The 25434-nt window shown below is 37.9% G+C and overlaps 2 protein-coding genes across 2 annotated transcripts; one reads left to right on the top strand and one right to left on the bottom strand.

Annotated features, from left to right (window-relative positions):
• Window positions 1–1862: 1862 nt before the first annotated feature.
• On the top strand, window positions 1863–3056 carry LOC128983949 (ATP-dependent DNA helicase PIF1-like). The gene has a single exon (XM_054403226.1). It carries the CDS (start codon window positions 1863–1865, stop codon window positions 3054–3056), a length of 1194 nt encoding a protein of 397 aa, XP_054259201.1.
• Window positions 3057–6070: 3014 nt separating this feature from the next.
• LOC128986890 (U6 snRNA-associated Sm-like protein LSm1) lies at window positions 6071–22416 on the bottom strand. Its single transcript, XM_054407494.1, has 4 exons — window positions 22022–22416; window positions 18767–18824; window positions 6987–7171; window positions 6071–6387 (listed from the first exon to the last, which is right to left on the bottom strand). Exons 1-4 carry the CDS (start codon window positions 22046–22048, stop codon window positions 6214–6216), a joined length of 444 nt encoding a protein of 147 aa, XP_054263469.1. The 5' UTR covers window positions 22049–22416; the 3' UTR covers window positions 6071–6213.
• Window positions 22417–25434: the final 3018 nt, after the last annotated feature.

The raw sequence follows: 25434 nt of genomic DNA, 5'->3' as shown, positions 1-25434 counted from the left end.
CCACAAGTTTCATCTCAAAAGGACCACCCTAGCAAAAATGGCGACTCCTTGAAATTTAAAAACCCACTTACAGGGAACGTCCTATGGAGGATGCATTAAAAAGTTTTAATGGAAGCCTATGGTAAATAATACATCATTTTAAAGGCCATTTTTTTCTGAGTAAGGAGCCACAAGTTTCATCTCAAAAGGACCACCCTAGCGAAAATGGCGACTGTTTGAAGTTTTTGAAAATAATTGAAAAGCTTAATTGGTATTTCTGTTAAAAATAAGTTAAAACAACACAAACAATTTAGTTAAATGTTTTTTTTTTTCAGTAAGTGTTTATTAAATGTACAGCAAGACAATTATGTTTTATAACTGTATTATTTGTTTGTAAATGGATTACATTAGGTTGTAGAATGAGAATAACAGGTCAAAGTTCTAATAGCAGCCGCTTTCTCTTAACAAAAATGTTTGCTTGTTTTGGGAAGTTGGGCTTTCCAAGGTCGTTAGATAAACTTTTCAGTCTATCAATGATGAGATTCGCCTATTGGGTCTGATGATGATTGGAGTGTCCAATCGAAATCGATCACCACTTACCATCTTTTTTGTATATTTACCGTCTTGTGAGTAACAGTATAAGCGTAAATATATCTTTTAAGTGTTATAAGACGTTTCTCTTATTTACTTTCCGTAATAATGTATTCAATACTTTAATCAGTAACTTATACAGGGTGGTAAAAAGTCCCAGGACAGTTAAATATTTCAAAAAATAATGTAGATAGAGCTACAATACTTGGTACAAAGTTACAGGGCATAAAATTATATTTTAACACATATTTAGTGATCCAATAACTCTTCAGGGGGACGGCCCACAAGGAGTCAGAAGAAAATCTTAAATGAAAGCATAGGTCAATATGCACATCAAATTAAAGGTCTTTTTTAGTAGAATACAATGCCTCAAACCGCACTTCAAAAGGTTGATCTTGCGCAAAATGGCAGATGTTCAAAGATTTCTTGAATCCGCCATTTTGAATCTTTGAACGACTGCCATTTTTTACTCAGGCATTCTTTTGAGCTTGAATTTACGGCATCGTAATCTACTAGTGAAGACCTTTAATTTGATGTGTGTATATCGACCTATACTTACGTTAACAATTTTCTTCCGATTCCTAGGGCTGTGCCCCCTGAGGAGTAAGCGTATAATAGCAATGAACACTGTTTTACTGGTAAATCGACACGTACTAAATTCATAGATATGGGTAAAAAGACTTGTAATTAACTAGTCTTATTGAGCGTTTTCATATACTTCCTGAGTTAGTACTAGAAAACGGATAGACTGATTTTTATTACATTAGTCAGTTTACTTCACAGTATATCTTTCATGTAACCGTTGTTAAAAAACACAATTCTATAACAAGTGAAATATTTGTATGAATGAGAACTAGTTTAAAATTGGTTGAAAATAGACTAGTCGCTACGAAATAGAGGCAGAAACCTAGCCCAGCTGTCCCTAGTCATTGATCTATGTTAGTTGATCGGTTCTGACCAAAGAATAAACCAACCTTACAGGTAGTTAATAACAAAGATACTTAAGATCACTCTATCATTAGATATGAATACTGATATGGTTAACATGGGAATTTTCAGAACCACTGGGGCGGAGCCCGAGAAGATCTTTGAGATAAGAATATGTCTAGTTAATCGAGAGCGTAAGCTATCATCATACCAAATTTCATTTCATTCTTTGACGACGTGACATACCAGGGGTTTTATGAAACATTCGTAGTTTACGCAAAGCGTCCAAAAACTGCAGATGTGTACGAGCATCCCGACGGCGTTCATTTCATCACTGCCCGTCATGACTGTTCCTTGCCGTGGTTATGCCGACCTCCTGTCCCGTGGCGGACCAAACTGTCGCACTTTTCAAGAGGTCGCGCGGCATCTCGGCTTGGTGCAAGATGAACAGGAATACCACTACGCGCTGTTGCGAGGCCGCCACTTTCATGACTGGCCCGAGACTCCGTTCTTTCTTTGTGATACTCTGCAACATGGGAGCTCCCGCAGCCCTTCTGTGGGATGCCTTCCGTGATTCCATCTGCGAGGACCACATTGAACGTAACCCTCTCGATGTTGAACTGGCCTACAAGCTAGGTCTCATCGAGATTGATCGTAGTCTCCGTCGGCAGGGCTCTTGCGTCGCAGATCACGGCCTCCCCAATGTACATGATGACATGACGGAGTTGGGCAGAGAACTGCTCTTACACAGCGAAAATCAACAGAGAGCGTTTGTGGAGGAGTGGGTGCCAAAGCTCTCTGAAGACCAAAACCGTGTATTTGAGTACGTTACCTCCGTTCTCAATGCACCAGCCAGCGGAACGTCGTCGAAAATCATTTTTCTCGACGGTCCGGGTGGCTACAGAAAGACCAGCTCTGGGATCGCCGCGAGTAACATGCCTGGTGGGACTACAGCGCACAGCATGTTCAGGTTGCCACTCGACTTCAGTGACAGCACCGGCTTTTGGAACATCACCAACGGCTCCCAGCGAGCAGAGCTCATCAGGGCCGCAAAGCTCATTGTCTTTGATGAGGCCCCTATGGCACATAGGTTCGTTTTTGAGGTTCTCGACAGATCCCTGCGAGACCTCATGCGTTCCAGTGAGCTATTCGGTGGTAAAATATTCCTCTGTTGTGGTGACTTTCGCCAGATCGCGCCTGTCGTTGTGAACGCTCGTACTCCAACTGACATTGTTTGTGTCTCACTTCGGGCTTCCCATCTGTGGCAGCATTTCAAAATGTTTGCCCTGACAACAGCTCATCGGACTAGTAGTTCCACATCCTATTCCGAATTCCTTCTTAGGGTAGGCAACGGAACTGTCAGTTCGACCACTTTCTTGGAGGGACGGAACGAACAAAGTCTAATTCCGCTGCTCGGGATTAGACAAGTGACGTCTTTGACTGATTTGGTCGATTCCGTCTTTCCCGCGAACGTCCTACTCGACTCTGATCTGTGTTCGCGACGCGCAATCCTCTCGACTCTGATAGTGAACGTCAAGGAGATCAACGACCACATCTAGAACTCCCTTGACGGTCATCTGTACGAGCTGAGGAGCGCCGACAGGGAAACAAATATTACCTAATATATTTTAATTAATATATATGAATGTTTACTATAATTGTTCGATACTAAAAATTGTAATATACAAAATTATAACTTTCTCCTATCTACAGATGGTCCCTACAATTCCCGTGGCTGAACTGAATTTATCATACAATTTATGGCTATCTGAAATGAAAACCAATATTACTTAATACATTTTAATTAATATATATGAATGTTCACTATAATTGTTCTATACTAAAAATGTTAATATACAAAATTATTAGTTTCTACTTTATCTTAGTAATTCGTCTTCTTTTTACTGATTTCCTTGCACAAAAGACTCAATCTGGTAACGTTACTTACTAACTACTGCTAATTAGCCACTACCACTACTACTAATGGGGAAAAAATATCACAATTTGTTATTTCATATCCATTTTCACTATAACAAACCCTACTCCCCATATATTATTACTTCTCTCTTACCGCAAACATTTTTTTATACTCTCTTACCGCAAACATTTTTTTATAAGGTGTTCTTTAAGGTGGAGCTTGAAATTAACTTGCCAACCTCCTCAAATATATTTGCGAAATTAATATAACGTAATATTGACTGTTTCACTGACTGCATTGTAAAGACTAAACTCTAATCTACTAATGACGACTAACAGTATGGACATTAGATATTGGTATGGACATTAGAACCGTTTACTTCAAATTTGACAGACTTGAGAAATGCTATGAGTGTGCTAACTAGACCACTTCTAGGTGTGCTACGGACTTGAAATTTCCCCGGCTTCTTGGTGATGGCCTCTCACCCCTTCCTAAATGACGACTAACAGATAGGGGGCCTGGAGGCAGAGCCCCTGTGTTTAATAGCCTATACAGCTAATGGCAACTAAGGGACCTATTGTTTATAGTTTCCTTGGTATATACGAATTGGTCTAATTGTTAGGACAGTACTGCGGATAGTCGTTGTACTCACTCGTGCGGACGTTAATCCACACCAGGGAGTATTGCATCCACAGTGCATGCCTATAAATATCCCAATTCGTGACCTCCTAGTAGCTGGATTACAGGACGACGCCACCGTCCCAGTCATATATGAAAATTAGAACAAATGGTGTTTTTGGCCTCTGGGGACATCAAATTTAAAGAGTAAATTGGTCCCAAACCTAGGTCTTACCGTGCCACCTACGGTAATAGCTATAGGGAAATTTGTTAAAATAAATTGGCCAAATAAAAAAATAAAAAATTACAACTAGTTTAAATTTTTCTGAAAAGAATAACATGGTGATTTTAAATGTACATTTTTTTCTAATTTTCTCCCTACCCTTTTTATCCTACAAGGCTACAATATGCAAAATTATTTGCTTTTTAAAACTCTGGTTTTTATTTTCTTAATGTAAAAATTGTAAAAAAAAGTAAAAAAAAATCAAAGCCTCATAAAACCCCATTGATTCCTATGATCCAATGTTGCTGGTTCCTGAACTCATTCAAGTGTATACAGCTCTACATGTTCATGCAAAATTTCATCAAAATCAGACTAAAATTCCTTGACTTACCAAAAGACACACACACACACATACTACTATATACCGTATATAAATTTTATTTTGACAAATAGTGTTTTGGCCTATGGGGACATCAAGATGAAAAAATAACTCGGCCATGGGTCTTACCATGCCTGCTCCAATAATAGCTACTTCCCTGTCTAGGGAAATACGATAATGTTATTTTTCTACACAAACCACCTAAGGTCAAGCACTCTTACATTGTCCCCATCACAGGCTTTAAAAAAAAATTTGATACCTGATTATCGGTTAGCAGATTAATTTCATTATACCTACTTATTAAATTTCTTCTAGGAATTAACACTTTAATAAAATATTTGTCTACCAGCCAATCAAACCAATCTTGTATGAATAATTATTGTGCGTGTTTTTTTTCAAACTTAAACCTAACAAATTTACCTAAATTTAAGATAGCCTACTTCTGGCTTGAACATCCATAATAAATTTCATAATAACCTGTAAATATAGGAGATTTGAAGGCACAAATAACAGGTAAAATTGATTAGTTATGAAATTTAGATTCAAATAGTATCTTTAATATCAGATTAATGCATATTACAAAATACAGTCTTATTTTGATGACTTGATACATGCAATCAAAGATTATCCGTACACTTATTTATAAATAAATATACAAAACAAACAGTTTCTCTCAAAAAAGCAATTGAATAAAACTGAAAGGTTCTTGAACAAACTTTAAAAAGCAAACTTCCTTGAATCAATAGTCTTCATGATTGGTACTTTTTTTGCAAAAAGACTCTGACACACTAAATAAGCATCCTACTTTAATATAATTCTGAAATGAAAATATTAAACAAATAATTCTTTAATTACAATTAAAATTGAGCAACACTACCCTCTGACACTATTGGCAATGGGATTTCCTTTCTATGATGTTAAATTCAAATTAGTAGAACGAAAACAAATCTTGATATTGTTAAAAATTGGGTCTCTGGCAACAAACTCTTGCAGCAAAAACAATAGATCTCAAACAACAAATCTTAAGATAAAAATAACATAAATTTATTAGAACTTGCTTGTTAGTTTAAACGTGTTTCAAGTACTTGAAAAAACTCAATTTTAGGAAGAAAAATAAGTATGCTAACTTTTGTTCATCTGTTACCACGTATGGATGCTCAGTTAATTACCAGATATAAACGCTTGGCCATAGACTATTAGCGATTACTCCAAATTTCCCAATCCCAAACAAAATTTAGACTACATACAATCCCAGTATCCTCGTCAACTGGCCACTGATTAACCAACTCTACTTTGTCTTATTTGTGAGTAATTTATAAGTGAATGTTGCAAAAGAACCCATACAAGACAGGATGATAATGATAAATGACTACGTGTCATTGGTTCAGTTACAAGTGTCTAGGTATCAGTGAAACCAGAGATGTGGCTTCTTAATATGACTATATAATTACCAACCATACAATCAACCATACAATAAAAATAAAAATAAAATTACCATTGTGGGATGCACTAGAATGAAATTACAGTAGTTTAAAAGAAGAGTACACATTGCTTACGAAATGTTATAAACAAAATATACTAAAACATGTCATCATGGCTTAGATCAGGTATTAATCTAAGTCCTCGTTCTTTCAGAGACTTAGCCAATAACTTGTCGTGCTCTTGTTTGGCTTCTTGCTCTCGCCGCTGGGCATCTAGAATGTCATCAACAGAAACTTCTACGAGAGGCAAATTGGCCTCCTTCTCACTGTCCTAAAAGGCAACAAAATCTTAAGTTTGATACAATTAAAACATAAAATAGATAAAGATCCCAAAGATCTAATTGATGTGAGACAAAAGAAGTAAAATACTGTAATGGTATTGAACTTTCCATTTAGTTTGACAGGACACTGACAGAGCACTTCCAAAACCTCATTTAATATTTTTCTTCATGTAGGCCTACTACAATTAATTACAATATAATAATTTACTTCACTCACTCCTGTGGTAACTCAAATCCAACTTGTTTTTTGGCCTCACCAACAAGAAAAATATTCAGGTCACCATAATAACTCAAACTATAGTATTATTTAGGTAAAAAATACACTAAATTATAAAATCTATGTATACTCATAACATGAACCTAGGAAAAAATATAATTTTTTGTCCTAGGACGCTAGGCACGAGTCGGAATTGTTTTTCACATTACTTCAGGCTAAGACCTAGGGGTTACGGCATTATCACTTAGATAAACTCCATTGGTGATTTGGCGGGATTTGAACCAGGAACCGGAGTCCCGCGCTCTAACCACTAGACCAGCTCGTTCCCCAGGAAAAAATATACTTAACACAACTACAACACCAACTACTTACAATTTCACCAAGAAGAACAACATTTTCCCCTCTAATTATAAAAACTCCTCTTGGTATATCTCCATATTCTTTACCGACATGGATCCTTTCAATGGTTCTGTGAAGTACCAAGTTCGCAAATTGATCAACACTGCGTAGATAACCAATTAATGTCCTTCCATCTCTTAGGAGCACCATAAGCTTTTCTGAAAAGAAAAAGGATCTTTATGTATGTCCCAATTTATTTTACAGTTTTGGAAATTTAATAAAGCGTCTAATAATACTTTTTCAAGTGAGATACAGTTAATATTTATACTAAAATGTAGATAAACATGCATGTTTACAATTGGTCATCTGTATTAGCGAATTTCCCCTAGGGAATAAGCTATAACCGTAGTACTCATGGTAAGACCTGGACCCGGGACCGATTTACTTTTTTGTTTTGAGGTCCTTAGAGACCAAAAACACCATCCGTTCAATTTCATATATATATTTATATATGTGTCCGTTAGCGCGATAACTCAAGCAAAAATCATCCGATTTTGATGAAATTTGGTACAAGCGTGTAAACCTACGTTTATTCGAACGAGTTTGCGAACCAGCATGATCGGAATATGGGAACAGGGGTTTATGGGGCAAAAATTGGGTTTTCCCATTTTTGACCCTAAAAACCTAAAATTTAGCATTTTCTTTCCAAACTATTTTGTAAATCTTAAAAAAACAAATAATTTAGTATAGGCTATTGAAGCGTTATTATGCGCCTAATGGTTACGGAGAAAACATAAAAAAACTGTAAATTTAAAATTCCCACATTATTCTTATGGAGAATAAGTAAACTGTTGTAGTTTGCTTGTTTATGATCATATTTTGATCAAATTTGGAAAATGCATTCATTTCATACTAAACTATTACATTTTACAAAAAAGCACCTTTTTACCCTCCCTGTTGCAGCAAGCCTAAGAATTTGTTAATCTAATGTTATTTATATAGGGAATAAAATGTGATATTTTTAAGGAGACATTTTAGTGTAAATCCAATCAGGCAAATGGAAATTCGCTTAGTCTGCAGGTTTGCTGCAGCGGGGGTATTTTTCTTGTATTTTAACACAGTTTCAGAAATATAATTGTCTAATAACAATTTTAAGGGTGTATTTGTAGTAAGGCATACTTTTGCAGTACCGGTACTAGGTAACATGAAAAACAAGTTAGTTAACATTATAGTAAGATAGACATGTCTGTTACAATCATTTTTATATTTAATTTCTAGCATGCATAACATAAGACAAAAAATGTATCTCAAAAGTGGTATCCAGGGCAACAGCTATACATTTTTTTTTTTAGGTGGGAGGGGGCAAGTGCTAAATTTGCCGCCCTTTCACCAAACAACTGTAGATTCTTTTTCTCTCATGTCAATGGCATTTTACATACACGAGACAAACAAACCTTTTTAAGAAAATGAGCCAAGGGTTTAATGATATTTTGATATTACGTTATTAACACATTAGCTACCAACTATAGGCTACTCATCCCTCAGTTACAGAGCAGTGTGACGGTCGGTAGGGAACCTGTTAACACATTAGCTACCAACTATACTCATCCCTCAGTTACAGAAGAGTGTGACAGTCGGTAGGGAACCTGTTAACACATTAGCTACCAACTATACTCATCCCTCAGTTACAGAGGAGTGTGACAGTCGGTAGGGAACCTGTTAACACATTAGCTACCAACTATACTCATCCCTCAGTTACAGAGCAGTGTGACGGTCGGTAGGGAACCTGTTAACACATTAGCTACCAACTATACTCATCCCTCAGTTACAGAGGAGTGTGACGGTCGGTAGGGAACGTGTTAACACATTAGCTACCAACTATACTCATCCCTCAGTTACAGAAGAGTGTGACAGTCGGTAGGGAACCTGTTAACACATTAGCTACCAACTATACTTCCGGTTCGTAATGGCGGTGGACGACGACTCTCCGTGCCGTGTCTGCGATAAATTAGTGAAATCTGATGATCAAGCGGTGTTGTGTGACGCCTTTTGTGATAAGTGGTACCACGCTAGATGTATCAATCTCTCATCTGAAAGATATAAGAAAATCCAGGCCCTAGGGGACGACGTGAAGTGGTTTTGTGACTCATGTGAGGTTAAGCTCGTTAAGCTCCGGGACCGCAAACTCGCCTTTGACGACATAGTGGATCTGGCTATTAATGTAAGTGATATAATGTCCTCGATCATTAAGCTGCAAGCAGAAAACGCTGTTTTGAGAAATAAAATGGATTCTGTAATTAATTTGCATGGAGCAATTAGCCAGTTCCCACGTGATACCATTATAACAAATTGTGACGTAATCAGAGGAAATGACGTATGTCACAAATCTCCTGAAGCTGGGCTTTTGACTTCAGCAGTAAATGAGGAAGAAGAAGGAAACTCAGAAAAAAGACCGAGTACAGAGTCTGTTTTAGCTCACCCAACCAAAACTCATGTTAAAAGTCTCGATAGCCTGCCTACGCTGATAACCAAAAGGAGTGGAAAGTTGTCAAAACAACAACGGACGGTAAATCAAGATGGCGGTGGATCTGATGATGTTTGGACTACTGTTGTTGCTAACAAACATAAGAAGAACAAGACCAACTTAACGAGTGATGATACAATAACTAACAACAGTGTTAACGCATCTCATGTGGACCACAAGCTGAGTTATGCGACAGTAGCTAACTCAAACATTGGTGACAAGGCTATTGCTGCGAATCAAGACAGACAGCAGACAAGGTCGGTGACGAGAAGAATCGCGACTAGGCCTAGATCTACAACCGCAAAACAAGTACTTGTAGGGACTTCTGAAGATGAAACCCTAAAAGGGGCTAAGAAAGCCTGGTTACACCTGGGGAAAGTCAGAAAAGGTACCGAGGTGGCCGATGTTCAAGGCTACGTGGCTAAAGTCTTCCCGGGAGTGGAGTTCCAGATTGAGAAGCTAGAAACAAAAGGTTCGAACGATAGTTTCAAGATAGGGTGTGATTTTATCCACAAGGACAAAGTCTTGGATGGTAAATTGTGGCCCAAGAACATCACTTTAAAACGTTTTTTATTCCGGGAACCAAGGAAAAGTGCTGTGACGTAGGACCTGTCTCTATCCCAGTGCTCATCTCGGACTATATAGCTTTTACAGACAATATACAAAATCCTCTAACCTCAAATGTGTCTAGGCCTAGGAAGTACGATCTGGTCAGGGATAGGGCTCCTGTAGCAAAACCTAGTGATCATCTGGTATTTGGCTATCTTAACATTCAGTGCTTACGTACTAAATTTAATGTCACCTCACTTTTTTGTGAAGAAAATCAATTAGACGTATTCTGTGGCTGTGAACATTGGCTAGGAAACAGTGAGATAGGAGCATTCAGCAAACTGAACTCATTGCAACTTGTAGCAAGTTATTGTCGTGACCTGCACAAAAATGGCGGTGTCTCTATATATGTGAAACAGGACTTAAGCACTAGGTCTAGGCCTATTAATCTTGTGCAGTACTGCAGTGAGCTCGATATTGAGATAGTTGGTATTGAGCTGATCGACTTCTCCCTCATCGTCCTCAGCATATATCGCTCGCCCGATGGACAGGTTCAACAGTTCTTCGATCTGCTCGACCAGTGTCTAGACTACCTTGCTGGTTTCAAGAAAAACATTATCTTGGGCGGAGACTTTAACATAACCCTCAACGCCAATGATGTAGTGGCCAGTGACTTCGCAGATCTACTACGCTCTCATGGACTGTTCATCACGAGTCTTCTGCCTACGCGTGGACCTCGCTGCCTTGATACAGTGGCCACAGATCTTAACACATGGGATTACCAGGTTTGGACAACTGAACCATATGTGGCGGACCATCAAGCGGTTCTCATGAAAGCCAACTCCAGTATGGTGAGTCCTTCTTTGACAGTTCCTGCATGGTTAAATCTTTATACTAGATATTATAGGCTATTAGATGACGATCTTATTCCTAGCTTTAAACATGCTCTTTCACAGGTTCCCTGGGATGATGTGCTATACCATAAGCAAGCCGAATCGGCTTTTGAGGCATTTTTTGAGGCATACATTTCAGTTTTTAATACTTTTTTCCCCGTAAAAGTCAGCAAAAAGGTGAACCCTCAAACCAAAAAAAAACCGCTCAGGCCTAAGGACAAAACTTGGTTTACTGCCGAGTTGAAGCAGATTCAAATGTTTGTGCTAGCATTCAGGGATAGATACATGGCGGCGGAGACTCTCGCCAATAGGGACCATTTCTATACTCTTTACACCAGAGCTAAAAGGTTGTATAGGATTAAAATAGATCAGGCAAAGAAAGCTTCAAATGTGAGGCTAATTGAAAGCTCGCTTAATCCTTGCAAGGCGGTATGGAATTTGGTCAACAACAACCGTGATACTGGTCAAGTGCTGTCACCTGCCTCTAAATGTACTGCTAGTCCCGATGACTTCAACACCCATCTCATCGGTACTGTAGCGGGCATAGTAGGCCTCGCTCCTGTTGATAGCAACGAAATAGTCAAAGACATACAGTCTCCCGATATCAACCTTTCAACCTGGCAACCTCTTACACCAGAGAGCCTTGTCACCATGGTAGGCCATTTTAAGACCTCTCACAGCCCCGACATATATGGAATGACTACTGTCATCCTAAAGCACACTATAAACATTGTTGCCATACCTCTTTGCCAGGTCCTGAACTCCTGCCTAAGTGCCGGAATATTTCCTAGAATCCTAAGGGTGTCTAGAACTGTCCCCATTTACAAAAAAGGTGATCCAGCAAGTGTACAGAGCTATAGACCTATATCTATTATACCAACTTTCGCTAAGGTCTTTGAAACCGCCATTAAATTCCAGCTAGTCTCCTATCTTGAACGCAATAACCTGCTGTCTAATCTGCAACACGGCTTCCGTAAAGACAGATCAACTGTCACTGCCGTCTCTGAGCTCATACATCGCGTTCAACAAGCCTTTGAGGATACCAACACTGTTGCCTTGACATTATGTGACTTGAGCAAGGCATTCGATTGCGTCTCACATGACATTCTCCTTGCTAAATTAAATAAATATGGGCTGTGCGGTGCAGTTTACGACACCTTTGTCACATATTTGGGGAACCGAAAGCAGATCGTCTCAATAGCCGGAGCTAAGTCCCGAGCTCTCAATGTTCCTCACGGGGTGCCTCAGGGGTCAGTTGTGGGACCTGTCCTCTTTCTGATAGCCATAAATGACCTTGAACTAGGTGGCAATGCACTCAGGTTTGCTGATGACACTACCCTAATTTCTGTTGGTGACAATCCAGGAACGGCTTCAGAAAGAGCTGAAGTGATGTTTAGGGCAGCAAAAGATTGGTTTGAGACAAACAAACTAAAACTCAACCAAGACAAGACACAAAAAATCTTGTGTTCACTTCAGTCAAACTTGGCTCAGGACGTTGATACGGTAAATCTACTGGGCTTTACGATCGACCCAAAGCTGAGTTGGAAAGATCATGTGGATAACGTGGCAAAGAAATTATCAAGGGTTACACATCTTCTCAGGAAACTAACAAGACTAGTTGATAGGGCTTATCTAGTTGTGGTTTACCACGCATTATTTCATAGTCACGTCACTTACGGTCTTCAGCTATGGGGTCATGCATCCAATGTCTCCAGAATCCTTAAACTGCAGAAGAAAGCTCTGAGAATCATGACTGGCAGTGGGCGACAGGAGCATTGCAAGCCTATTTTTGTTGACTTGGGCATACTTACCATACACAGCAACTACATCCTTCAATGTGTCAGCTACGTACACTCCAATGTGCATACCTTCACCACCAGGCAGCAGGTGCATGCGCACAACACCAGGCGCAAAGACCACATTGATGTGCCCTATTGCAGGCTCAGTAGGACAAAGGATGCTTTCCCGGTCATGGCCCTCAGACTGACCAATAAGTTGCCGGTTGCAGTTAGGGACTTAAACAAAAACCAGTTTCAAGCCAGGTTAAAGTGTTGGCTAAAAGCTAGGCCATATTACTCGCTTAAGGAGTTCTTTGAGGACGACCTCACGGGACTTTAAATCCACCGCCATTAAGTTTATTAATCCGACTTAATGGAAGTTTGTAAATATTGTAAATATTAGTTTTCATTTTTAAAATTGTAAATAGTTGACGCAGCCTAACCAGCTTATGCTGGTATCAAGCCAAGGAGGAGGTAATGAGGTAATGAGGTAATACTCATCCCTCAGTTACAGAGCAGTGTGACGGTCGGTAGGGAACCTGTTAACACATTAGCTACCAACTATACTCATCCCTCAGTTACAGAGGAGTGTGACGGTCGGTAGGGAACCTGTTAACACATTAGCTACCAACTATACTCATCCCTCAGTTACAGAGCAGTGTGACGGTCGGTAGGGAACCTGTTAACACATTAGCTACCAACTATACTCATCCCTCAGTTACAGAGGAGTGTGACGGTCGGTAGGGAACCTGTTAACACATTAGCTACCAACTATACTCATCCCTCAGTTACAGAGGAGTGTGATGGTCGGTAGGGAACCTGTTAACACATTAGCTACCAACTATACTCATCCCTCAGTTACAGAAGAGTGTGACAGTCGGTAGGGAACCTGTTAACACATTAGCTACCAACTATACTCATCCCTCAGTTACAGAGCAGTGTGACGGTCGGTAGGGAACCTGTTAACACATTAGGTACCAACTATACTCATCCCTCAGTTACAGAGGAGTGTGACGGTCGGTAGGGAACCTGTTAACACATTAGCTACCAACTATACTCATCCCTCAGTTACAGAAGAGTGTGACAGTCGGTAGGAAATGTGTTAAAAATATAATAATTTTTTTAAATTGGTATGAATAAATAAATACTTTATTGTCTTGACAATATAATTGTATTGACAGTACAACTAATTAATTTTTAGCTTAGGTTTAGTATTAAATTACACTCTAGCATTTCATTTAAAAATTTTAATGCATTTTTCATTATATTGTGAAAATTTTATACCTGTAAAGTACAATTTAAAAGTGAACAAATCAAACAAAATTTTGAATATATTGTGTTTATTAAATTGCAGTGAACATACAGCTCTCAATATACAAAGTCCTCCATTTAAAAGCTAGTTAAATTTGATTTTTCTTAATTTTTTTGGCAGCACACATCTTTATTATGTAAAAAACACACATTTTGATGCTTTTTCATGTTTATTGACACTTATTTATTGAGACAATACTTGCTAATAATTAATAATTGCTGAGGCTTTGATCGTCTTGACTGGTGATCAGTGGCAGTTACAGCCAGGGGGCTTGTCAATAGAATTGCATGCAATTACAACAAAATTGTGAACATCTCCCGCTATCACGAGGACGTGATTAATGTCACCCGCGATTACAACAAAATCTTCAACGTATCACGCCATCACGGGGACATCATTATCGTTACCTGCGAGTGTGACTAATCATTATTTTTAGAAAACAATTTGTTGTTTTAAAAAAAGTTGTTTTTCCACTAAATGCTGCGCCCCCCTTTCAATGAGGCCCTAGGCTGCGGCCTAATGAAACTGGTCTTAATCTTGTGATCGTGACAAAATCCTGAACATTCCCACGAACACCAAGACATTATAAGCTCCCCAGGTAGCGGCAAAATCTTGAACATTGCTACGAACACTACAACTCGTTGTCGTCCCCTGCGACCACAACAAAATCATTTCATGAGGGTGGTAAAAAAAAAGAAAAAACAGTAAACGAAAACCCAACTTTAAAAATATGGCTTATTTGAACCCTTTTAAAGTTCACTACAGTTTTTTAGAAACGTCTACCGGTACAATTTCAGATAGAAGTTAGAACAATTTAAGAAAAATATAAGAAAAAGAGCGGACAGGGAATCAGGAATAGGATGGCGCGGGCGGCTCTTCATTCTACACACCCCACACGTCTGTAAAAACAAGATATTACATTGACCTTAAGCAGTCATGTCTGCCGCTTCCATCCCTGCACCTCACCACCGCGATCATATGAATATATTCTTAAGAGCCCTTTTCAAAGGTATTGGCTAGACCACTTAAGTATGCAGAGCTTAAAAAACCAAATAATTTAGTATATCAAAGTGTTCTGTACGGTTATTGGTTACGGAGAAAATTCAAAAATTGTAAATTTAAAATTCCCATGTTATTCTTATATGGAGAATAAGGTAGTTTGCTTGTTTATGGATATAATATTTTGATCAAACTAGGCAAATTTATTTATTAGTGAATTTCCCTATAGGGAAGAAGGTATTACCGTAGGTCTCATGGTAAGACTTGGGCCCGGGACCGATTTACTATTTCATTTACATGTCCCCAGAGGCCCAAAACACTATTTGTTCAAAATTGTATATATGTATCTTTATTTATAAAAGAGGAAGTTTGTATATTATATTTGAACGTTATGGACTACGAAACCGCTCGACAAATTGTAATGAAACTTTCAGGCATTATTAAGCATTATTCAAAGGTGGTTTGAGTGAAGTATGGTGCAGATCCGTCAAAAGGCCTCCTACCCAGTGGCTCTGGAGTTTTCCATGTTAAACTTATGAGTACTTAAATTTAAATGGAATTAAAGAATCCTAACAGCTGGTTCAACTAAACAGTTTGATTCTGTGATGTTCAATAGCATTAAAAAGATAATAGGTTTATCAACAGGGTGCAGCACTATTATTTTCTTTTTAATTTATGACAACAGATAATTTTAAACCAAAAGGTGAGTGAGCGTAGCGAACGAACTTCAACCTGGAGGCGAGTTAGTGTAGCGAACGAGCTAAACCTGAAGGCAAGTGAGCGCAGCGAACGAGCCCCAGCCTATAGCAAACGAACATCAACCAGGACGTTATTGAGCGATGCGTCGAGCTCATCTTGAAAATGAACGAGCATTTGACATAAAACCACATAAGGACAGGACGACACGTCTGCCGGGCCAGCTAGTAAACCTATATAAAATATATATTTTTTTTTTTTTTTTAGGGAGAGGAGGGAAAATGCTTTTACGCACACAGGTAGCCAGCCTGTAGTGTGAGACTCCTGAAAATTGTCAGACTACTCACTAAAAAACCCCCTCTACTCTGTTGGACACAGACCTGGAATTGTTTGTCACATTACTTCAAGTCAGGCCAACATGTGACCTAAGCCCTCAGGGCTCGCACCGTTTCTGGCATTTCGATTCTTAATGACCTACAACCGCATCCCGGTCAAGGTCGATCTTCTTGGCGCGGAGAATACCCTGGATATAAAGTGACACACAGGTCCAATTGTCCTCACCCTCCGTCATAATCGGTATGACCGTGTCCACCGACAGCAGTCCTATTAATTGTTAAGCCTCCAGGCGGGGCCTTTCCCAGCGCTGGCAGTGGAAAAATGTATGTTCCACGTCATCGAGAATGCCTGGGCAGTATATGCAGTCGGGTGACACGGCTTTGCCCATCCTGAACAGGTACGACCGGAAAAAGCCGTGTCCCGTCAGAAATTGGGTGAGGTAGAAGTCCACCTCTCCGTACCGCCGATCAACCCAAGGTTGGACTTGCTGTATCAGTCGCCTGGTCCAGAGTCCCCGTCTCTCCTGTTCCCAGCCCTCCTGCCACAGCTGGTAGGTGCGGGTGCGTTCCTCTGTTCGTGCCTCGTCCTCCCCACGGCGCTGGTAAATTGCCTTTCTCTCCGCCGCCAAAAGTTTGACGGGGATGACTCCAGCAATCACCAGGACGGCGGGCTCGGACACTGTTCGGTAGGCAGATGCTACCCTCAGTGCTGCCTGACGCTGCACTCGGGCGAGCCGCATCCTGTATGCCTCCTTATTTAGTGCGTCTGCCCACACCTCCGCACCGTACAAGAGTACGGACTGGACCGAAGACATTAACAGCCTTCTACGACTGGACCGAGGCCCTCCGACATTGGCCATCAACCGGCTAAGAGAAGAAACCGCCCTAGCGGCCTTGTCCGCTGTACGAAAGATCTGATCCCGCCAGCTAAGCTTGCTGTCTACCATGACCCCAAGATACTTGGCAGAACGAACAGTTTGAACCTCGACGGCTCCCACCCTCAACGGCACAACGGATGGTATCAATCCGTTTTTTTGTCAAAATCACGATCTCGGTTTTGCTCAGAGCAAGCGAGAGACCGTGGTCTGCCATCCATGCGTTTATGGTACGCATAACTCGGTTTAGCTTTAGCTGAGCCAGCTCAACGCTACGTGCAGCTATCAAAGCTGCAACGTCGTCTGCGTACCCAACCAAGACCGTTTCCTCAGGCATTTCAGACCTCAGAAGGCTGTCATAAGCGACGTTCCAGAGGTCTGGGCCGAGTATGGAACCTTGGGCAGCACCAGAAGTGACACTCATCGTCCGCAGTGTCATACGTTAGGAGGCGAAACCGGAGATAATCCTCTATGATGCGCATGAGGTATGCCGGCACGTGGAAGGTGTTCTCCAGAGCATCCAGCATATCGCACCACCTCGCCGAATTAAATGCATTTCGCACATCAAGCGTTACGAGCTACACAACCCTGCGAGAGTAGTGGGTAAAATCCTCAGCTCTCATCACGGCTTGCTTCACCTCCTCAATCGCATCAATCGTTGATCGCCCCATCCTGAATCCATACTGACGAGGGGAGAGGTCCCCCGCAGCGACAACGGCTGAATTTAGCCAGGAACGGATCAATTTCTCGAGGACTTTGCCAGCCGTATCCAACATACACAGAGGTCTGTAAGAGGATGGCAGATCTGGGTCTCCCTTGCCCTTCCCAACAAGCACAAGCCTAGCTGTCTTCCAGCACAAGGGGAAAACCCCTTCAACCAGGCAGGCGTTGTACATGCTCAAAAGGATCAAGGGGTTGGTAGTCAAAACCTTCTTGAGGACTTCACCGGGCACCCCATCGGGACCAGGAGCCTTGTTGTTCTTCAGGGATATGACGGCCGCCACCAGCTCTTCAGGGCTGAAAAGTGGGACGTCGTCCACCCTCCCATAATCCCGCAGTGGGCGCAACGCGTGAGCCGGGAAAAGGGACTCGACTATCCTCTCCATAGTGACCCTGTCCATGACGGAAGGTGGAGAGCGGGTTCCAAGTTTCTTGGTTACAAGTTTGTAACCCAGGCCCCACGGGTTGGAATCAACATCGTCCCTTAATTTATCCCAGCAACTGCGTTTACTCCGATTGATGGCTCGACGAAGATACCTCCTAGCCAACCTATAAGCATCCGACTTACGCCGTCTGTCTAGGGGTTCTCTATATATATATATATATATATTCATATATATATTCATATACATATATATATTAGAAAACATTATAAAAACATTAGTACCCCTTCAACTCATTTTAATTATTAACGACTAGTTTCAACACTAAGGTCATAGTCATGTTCGTCATGTCATTGTCACTCGAATGAGCTTGTGAACCAGCATTAGGCTAAGTTGTATAACAGGTGACGAAACATGGGTTTACGAATATGACGTCGAATCTAAGGCTCAATCATCCCAGTGGGTTGTCGTTTTATAGCCGAAGATGACATTAAAACCCCATAGTTGATAGCACTTAAAGTCTATTAAAGATCGAGTCGAAGAATTTTTTCAGGGTTTGGAAGAAGCGCCGGCACAAGTGCACATATATAATGGGAACTATTTTGAAGGCAACGACAACAATGTAAATATTTTGTTCAAAAAATGAAAATCCTTGTTTTTTAACAGACCTCATATATCCGCCACCCAATCACTCCAAATGGTCGCAACCTATAGTTAATAAACTAAAAAAAGTTAAAATTTGAACTTACTGTCTAACTCATCAAGAAGTGTGGCAGTGCCTGGTGGAAACATTGGTCTCTCCATTGTCTGCAACAGAAAAAACTCATTGGCTAATAGTACTAGTGATACACTTAGGCCAGTGACTTACAAGTGATACCCGTAGGCTCCACCCAATTAATAGACATATATACTTTGAATTGTTCATTGCAAAGTAATAACTGAAACATCCTTGGGCCTAATATTTTTTTTTAATTAGGCTAAGTTACATCAGAGAAGTAAAATTCAGAGGATACATTCAATTTTACATTTAAGTGGTGTCTAGAGCAAATTATATTTGTCGTCCCCTTCCGCTCTCCTTTCCTCGAGGTTCATCTTATACCTAGTTTGAATCCTTTATAGCCTATTATCGGATGAATAACGATAAATAATTTAAATATACTTTTTTTCTACAATTCTTTTTTACCCCAATGTAAAACATTGAATTCAGTTATGATTTATTTAGCCTACATTTTTATTGATACTGGTATTTAATCAATAAAACTAGTATCAATATTAACCAAAAACAAAATATCTTTTATGAAAAGTATCAAAACCAACAAGTTAATACAAAAACTAAAAAATCTACAAACCAGGGTATAATTGTAACTGCCTTACATAGGCTACTAGCTGTTGTACCCGTGCTTTGCAACGGGAAAAGGACACAAAAGAAACATTTTAATCTTTACATCTGTTGCATATAATAGTTACACATCTGCCAACCCTTTTAGAAACAAAATTCAACTTTTATAGCCTTAATAGAAACGTTTAAGTTATGACTTTTAAATCTGGTAAGTAGTGGATACCACCATTTTGGTTTTAATTAATTTTAAATCTTGTCTAGGTTGATGTGAGAAAAAACTTACCGCAAATCTTCAAATAAAACTTTTACATACATGATTTACCTTCATCCCCATTAATTACATATCTTTAAATTTATTATTGACATTTTAAATTTCAATTTTGAAGTTGCAAAAACACTAATTATTAAATTTAAATGAACATTTTTTAAATTGCACTCTTCTTTAAAGAAAAATCACAAATCCTTCCATCTTCAGTTTCTTCACTCACAATAAATCATTAGCAAAACTAAGTCAGCTGTTATAAACCTTAGAAATATTGCTGTTCCTTATCAATACAGTCTTTTGAAATATTAAAGAAACTATATCTATAGGTACCTACTATAAAAAATTGTAAACAAATTATTTAGCATTAAAGACAGGAGACAAATCTAATATGGTTATCAAAATATCAAGAACTAAAAAATGTAATAGCAAATACAGTATATGTTGCATTGCATCTCTTATTCTACTACAGTATACAAAAATATCAACAAACAACTTAATATACAAAACAGTTCTTTTAAGACCTTCTTCCATAGACCATATTGCCTTTACATTTTCACACTTACCATTAAGTAAACATACTAACAGATATTTCATTGATTTTAAAAACAAAAGAACACTGTGTACTGCCTTTGACTATTAATACAACAACTGTACAAACTTATGTATCCAATAGTCAATGGTACTGCTTAGTTTTATGATATTTTCCTTGGTTTAATTTAATCAGTGGTGTGGCAAAACACAAATAATAAATGTATCAAATAAAGTAAATGTTAACTGAAAGCTATGTTAAGGTAAAATAAGAGTACTGCATTTTGTACTACCATTTGATAATTAAATATAGTTACACATATTTTAGAAAACAAAAATCAACGTACAATTTAGTTATTGATGATATTCTTTAGTTTAATTTAAGCATGGGTTTAGCAAAACACAATAACTTAATGTACCGTACCTAAATATTGTACATATAAAAAACAATGTGATGTGCAAGTTATGTTAAGTTAATCAAACACATGTTAAGCAGTTAGAATTTGTTTAAAGTAGCCTCCAAATTCACACAAAACATCTATACATTGTAATTTTCATACTGTTTCCACAAAAACATATCAATAACATTATTTTCATAACTTAGACGCTTTAAAAAATCCAAAGCAGAGCCAGAGTTGATACAGCAACGGTTATAGAATATTTTTTCCTATAATGATTGACATAGTTTTAGAATAAATAATCCATGATAAAAGGTTAGATTAAAATAAGCCTACCTCATTAGTTATGGAAAATATTATATTTTAATTTCTTTGAATCAGCTGTCTGAAATTGTGAAATATGCAGTTTAGCAGTTCTTTTTGTTTACATTTAAATGTCAAAGCAAATGTAAACAAACATTGTTAGAGTTATCATCGCAGCCATGGAGACCAATCAATATTTACTTTTAAAATGTTCACCTCAGAACTTTTAAAGCCAAAGGGGCAAAGCCTACGGTCATTATCGGAATGTGAATAGTCCTATAATGGTTCTTGGTATGATAGCTTTATTTTTGTAAAATTTAAGCCCAGTTGGTTCAGTAGTTTTTGCACCTATTAGTAATACACATACAGACAGACACCATTAGATTTTTATATAATAGTATAGATATAGATTGTAAAAATGAAATTAAACAAAGGGTCTTGTCCTAACAATTTCATCCACTATTAGATAGATACACACAAAGGTGATTTGCGGAGTTGTCAGAACACAACTTTTTAAGAATTTGAATGGTTTCTTCCATTTTTATTCTTAACCCTGCAGTGGTAACCCACGGTCTCTGAGACCGACGCAAAGTTCAGTCGTAGTTAACCAGTTCCCCGAAAAGTTGGGTTAACCTTACAACTAACCAAACTATATATCGAATAATCGATATATTTCGGCCAACAGAACTAAAAGCCTTGTTGAGAAAAAACTTGGGTACATTTTCACAGAGAACCTGTGATATATTATGGGATGAAAAACTATAAAGTTTAAGCCTATATAAGTAGGTAGCCTACATATATATCCGGTTCTATGATAATATTGTAGCCTATTGAATGGCTGCACTTTACTTGACGTCCTACACTCATTCGAACGAAAATATCGATCGATATATCGATTAATCGATTGCTTCATTCGATATATCGTTTGGTTAGTTAGGTAAGGTTAACCTAACCTAACTAACCAAACGATATATCGAATGAAACAATCGAATGAAAATATCGAATCGAAAAAAACAATCGAATGAGTGTAGGACGTCAAGTAAAGTGCAGCCTATTGAATAGTTATTGATCAAACAAGGTAACTAAAAAGCCTTCATATAAAGTTAAAATTGCAAATAACTTAGTTGTTAGGCCTACTGCAAGGTTGGTGATGTAAGCCTAGTTTACTTACCAATCCGTTTTCGTTGAGATGTACCATTACACTTATATCAACAAATTATAGAATAGATCCTTTAAGGTCTATTCAAGATTCCTGAGGAAGAACTGAAAAGTAATGATTTAAGCTAATGTACTTCGTAACTAAGACATAAACATTCAGTTAAAATATAAAACTACTAAATAACATAGGTGTTTTTAAAACAAGGGTAGGCCCTAACCTGTCCTTTAAAACCAAAAGCCTTAGAAAAAACTCAATTAAGTAACTGTTCCAACTTAAAACTCGATCTTGCAGTCATGGTCACGAAATAAATACTGAGTAATTAGCTTATTTGATTTGATGTTGACAAGACAACGTCTACAACAAAGTGACAATCTGATCTGACAATAACCTAAACCTAATCAAGATTGTTTCTTTCTGTTTGTTTTTGTTTTGTATTTTGTTTTCAAAGAGATTCTTAACTAAGGTTAACATTTAATTTAAACCATGCAGTTTCGCAGTTCTATTCATCAAGATTACAAAATGTATGTATGTAAATAAACGTATGTTTTCTGTTAACGTTAACATTATGATAGAGATAGATGACAAAAGATCAAGTTACTCAAACCAGCTGATATTTACCTGTCCGAAACCACATAAAACATAAGGTTAGTAAAACCATATACCGTAGACAGGCACTTTAGATTAGTAGTATTTAGTATTAGAATCTTGCTTGGGTAACGTTCCCACACTGTTGCAGTATATCCTCATCCTTTTGGATCAGCTGAAGAAAATTTTATTGTTAGCTCCATCCGGTACCCATAGGATCGTGTTTTTATGTTTTTAATATTTGTTGTTACTTATTATATCCTTTATTTACCAACCTTTATTACGCCATTTCATAGAAAAGTATTAAAAAAAGTGTCACCCGGGTGCCACTGGTCAGTGGTCACTGTTCATGAACTAGACACGAAAACGAGCTTCAAAATTAAAAATGGGATGAGAAGTCTACTTCTTTTGGTTCTATGATTAATCAACCTAGGCTGTATAATAATACCCCCGCTGCAGCAAACCTGCCGACTAAGCGAATTCCATTTGCCTGGATTGATTTTCAATTAATCTATATTTAATTAACATTTATGTTTAACGAGTAACTAGGTTAGCTGCTACAGGGATACTAATAAAGTGTGTTTTTTTTTATTAAAATATCAATAGCTTAGTATGATGAATAAATCCACCAAGTTTTATCAAAATATCTCCTTAAACAAGCCAACTACAACATTTTACAATATTCTCCATAAAAATAATATGGAAATTTTAAATTAACAATTTTTGAATTTTCTCCGTAACCATTCACCGTACAAAAACACTTAGATATACTAAATTATTAGTATTTTATGCTCTTTAAAAAGGTCTGGCGAAAAATTGATACATTTTGTTTTTTAAGGGTAAAAAAAATGAGAAAACCCCATTTTTACCTCATAAAACCCCCCATTAAGCCTCGTTCCCATCCCAAGTAGCATAACAATGTTGTTTCAATGTTGTTGTCAACATTTAATCAACATTAATTTAATATTGCCCCAATATTGATCAACGTGGTAACAATATTGTTACAACGTTTTCGTGAAACAAAATACATTGTCTTGACAATGTTGTCTTAATATTTTTCAACGTTGTTTCAATGTTGTTTTCAACATTTAAACAACATTCATTCAATATTGCCCAAATATTGATCAATGTGGTAACAATATTGTTACAACGTTTTCGTGAAACAAAATACATTGTCTTGACAATGTTGTCTTAATATTTTTCAACGTTGTTTCAATGTTGTTTTCAACATTTAAACAACATTCATTCAATATTGCCCAAATATTGATCAATGTGGTAACAATATTGTTACAACGTTTTTGTGAAACAAAATACATTGTCTCGACAATGTTGTCTTAATATTTTTCAACGTTGTTTCAATGTTATATGGAAATATTAAGCCAATATGGTCCGATCATGCTGGTTCACGAACTCATTCAAGTTTATACTGCCTTACACTTTCAAACAAAATTTGATAGCACACAAATCAAATCTATAGGGAAATTCGCTAAAATATAATTAATTGTATCAACCTAGGCTTTTCCCCCGAATTTTCAATGTGTTAAGGATATAGCTGTTATTGATATTTTTCACGGAAATAGTAGGAACACTGAAGTTTTTACATGTATTGCTGTTTTAATTTGCCTACAGAATTTAATATAAACAGTGTTAAATAATAATTAACTGTCTAAATGCATCTAAATGTCTTTCTCTAAAAACGTTCATTTACAAAATTAATTATTCTCGCCAATTTCTATATCTGGCCAGGGGGTAAAATTCCGGGGGTAAAAATCAGTGCCGCACATCTATTGTTGCCTAAAACCTAGCCTAGTTATATGGACAAGGGCAAAATCCCTCCACGTCGACTACCTTTTTGGTATAAGGCGAAACGTCCTTCCGGCTTTTATTGCTTATTATCTAATTTTTAACGGTAGGTGTATTTTAATTAGACTCCCAAATGAACGGGGGTAAAAATCCGACCCCGAAAAAACTTGAGAGCACCCAGGTTACTACGTCAGTTCTGCTCAGGAGATAAAATTCCACGGGGATAGAAGATATAATTCCGGCAACCCTTTCTAGCTACTCAGTCAGTAGTTGAGTGTTTTATTGTTTTTTAAGACACTCTTCTGCGTTTGTGCCGGTACGATGCCATAGCTTATAATGTCATAGCTTATAATTGCGAATATGTTGCATAGCTTATAATCTTGAAAATGTGGCATAGCTTATAATGGAAAATTTAAAGTGTTCCATAGCTTATAATCGTAGAAATGTGGCATAGCTTATAACGGTTTTCTTAAAATGTGGCATAACTTATAATGGCATAGCTCAAATGTGCTGCAGCTTATAAAATCTCGTTTGTTCTATAGCTTATAATTTTAAAAACGTGGCATAGCTTATAACGCGCGGGAATTACGTCATAGCGGATGGGACAGCTGATCGATCCTGAGTAGACAAAAAAATTATCGTGCAATGGTCCTCAAATTATCGTATGGACTAGCAGCCGCTACTCGGCAATAAGAAGTTGCGTTAAGTGCAGCCAACGTAGCAAAACCAAAAGTATTTCAATTTTTATTTACTCCTGGACGACATATGTAATAGATGTATATATTAAATGGTTTTTTGTTGAATAATAGAATAATTTTTTGTATCTGCTGTTTTACTTTAATTATGTAAGCTGAAATATATTATCATAAGTTTGATATTGCTCGTGTTGCTTATTTATGCTATGCATGATAACTATTGTATAGGTAATATTTATTTTGTAATATTGTGTAATACCGGTGTAAAAATACTTTTTCATAGATAAAACAGTAGACTATGCAACATAAGTAGACTTCTCATCCCATTGTTGATTTTGAAGC

This window comes from Macrosteles quadrilineatus, unplaced genomic scaffold (assembly GCF_028750875.1).
Source record: "Macrosteles quadrilineatus isolate MER2022 unplaced genomic scaffold, UCM_ALF_1.0 Scaffold_2__2_contigs__length_208266976, whole genome shotgun sequence".
Taxonomy (NCBI): Eukaryota; Metazoa; Arthropoda; class Insecta; order Hemiptera; family Cicadellidae; genus Macrosteles; species Macrosteles quadrilineatus.
The sequence above is the reverse complement of the archived record's forward strand: the minus strand, read 5'-3'. Positions and strand labels throughout refer to the sequence as shown.

What these genes read in the sequence shown, in the direction of transcription:
- LOC128983949 (XM_054403226.1), top strand. Translation starts at nt 1,863, where the DNA reads ATGCCGACCTCCTGTCCCGTGGCGGACCAAACTGTCGCACTTTTCAAG.
- LOC128986890 (XM_054407494.1), bottom strand. Translation starts at nt 22,048, where the DNA reads ATGGTACATCTCAACGAAAACGGATTG. An exon ending in ATCTCAACGAAAACGGATTG is followed by an intron (nt 18,825 to 22,021) that starts GTAAGTAAACTA and finishes TTTCTGTTGCAG; the next exon opens with ACAATGGAGAGACCAATGTT. An exon ending in TTGTTCTTCTTGGTGAAATT is followed by an intron (nt 6,388 to 6,986) that starts GTAAGTAGTTGG and finishes GTTGCCTTTTAG; the next exon opens with GACAGTGAGAAGGAGGCCAA.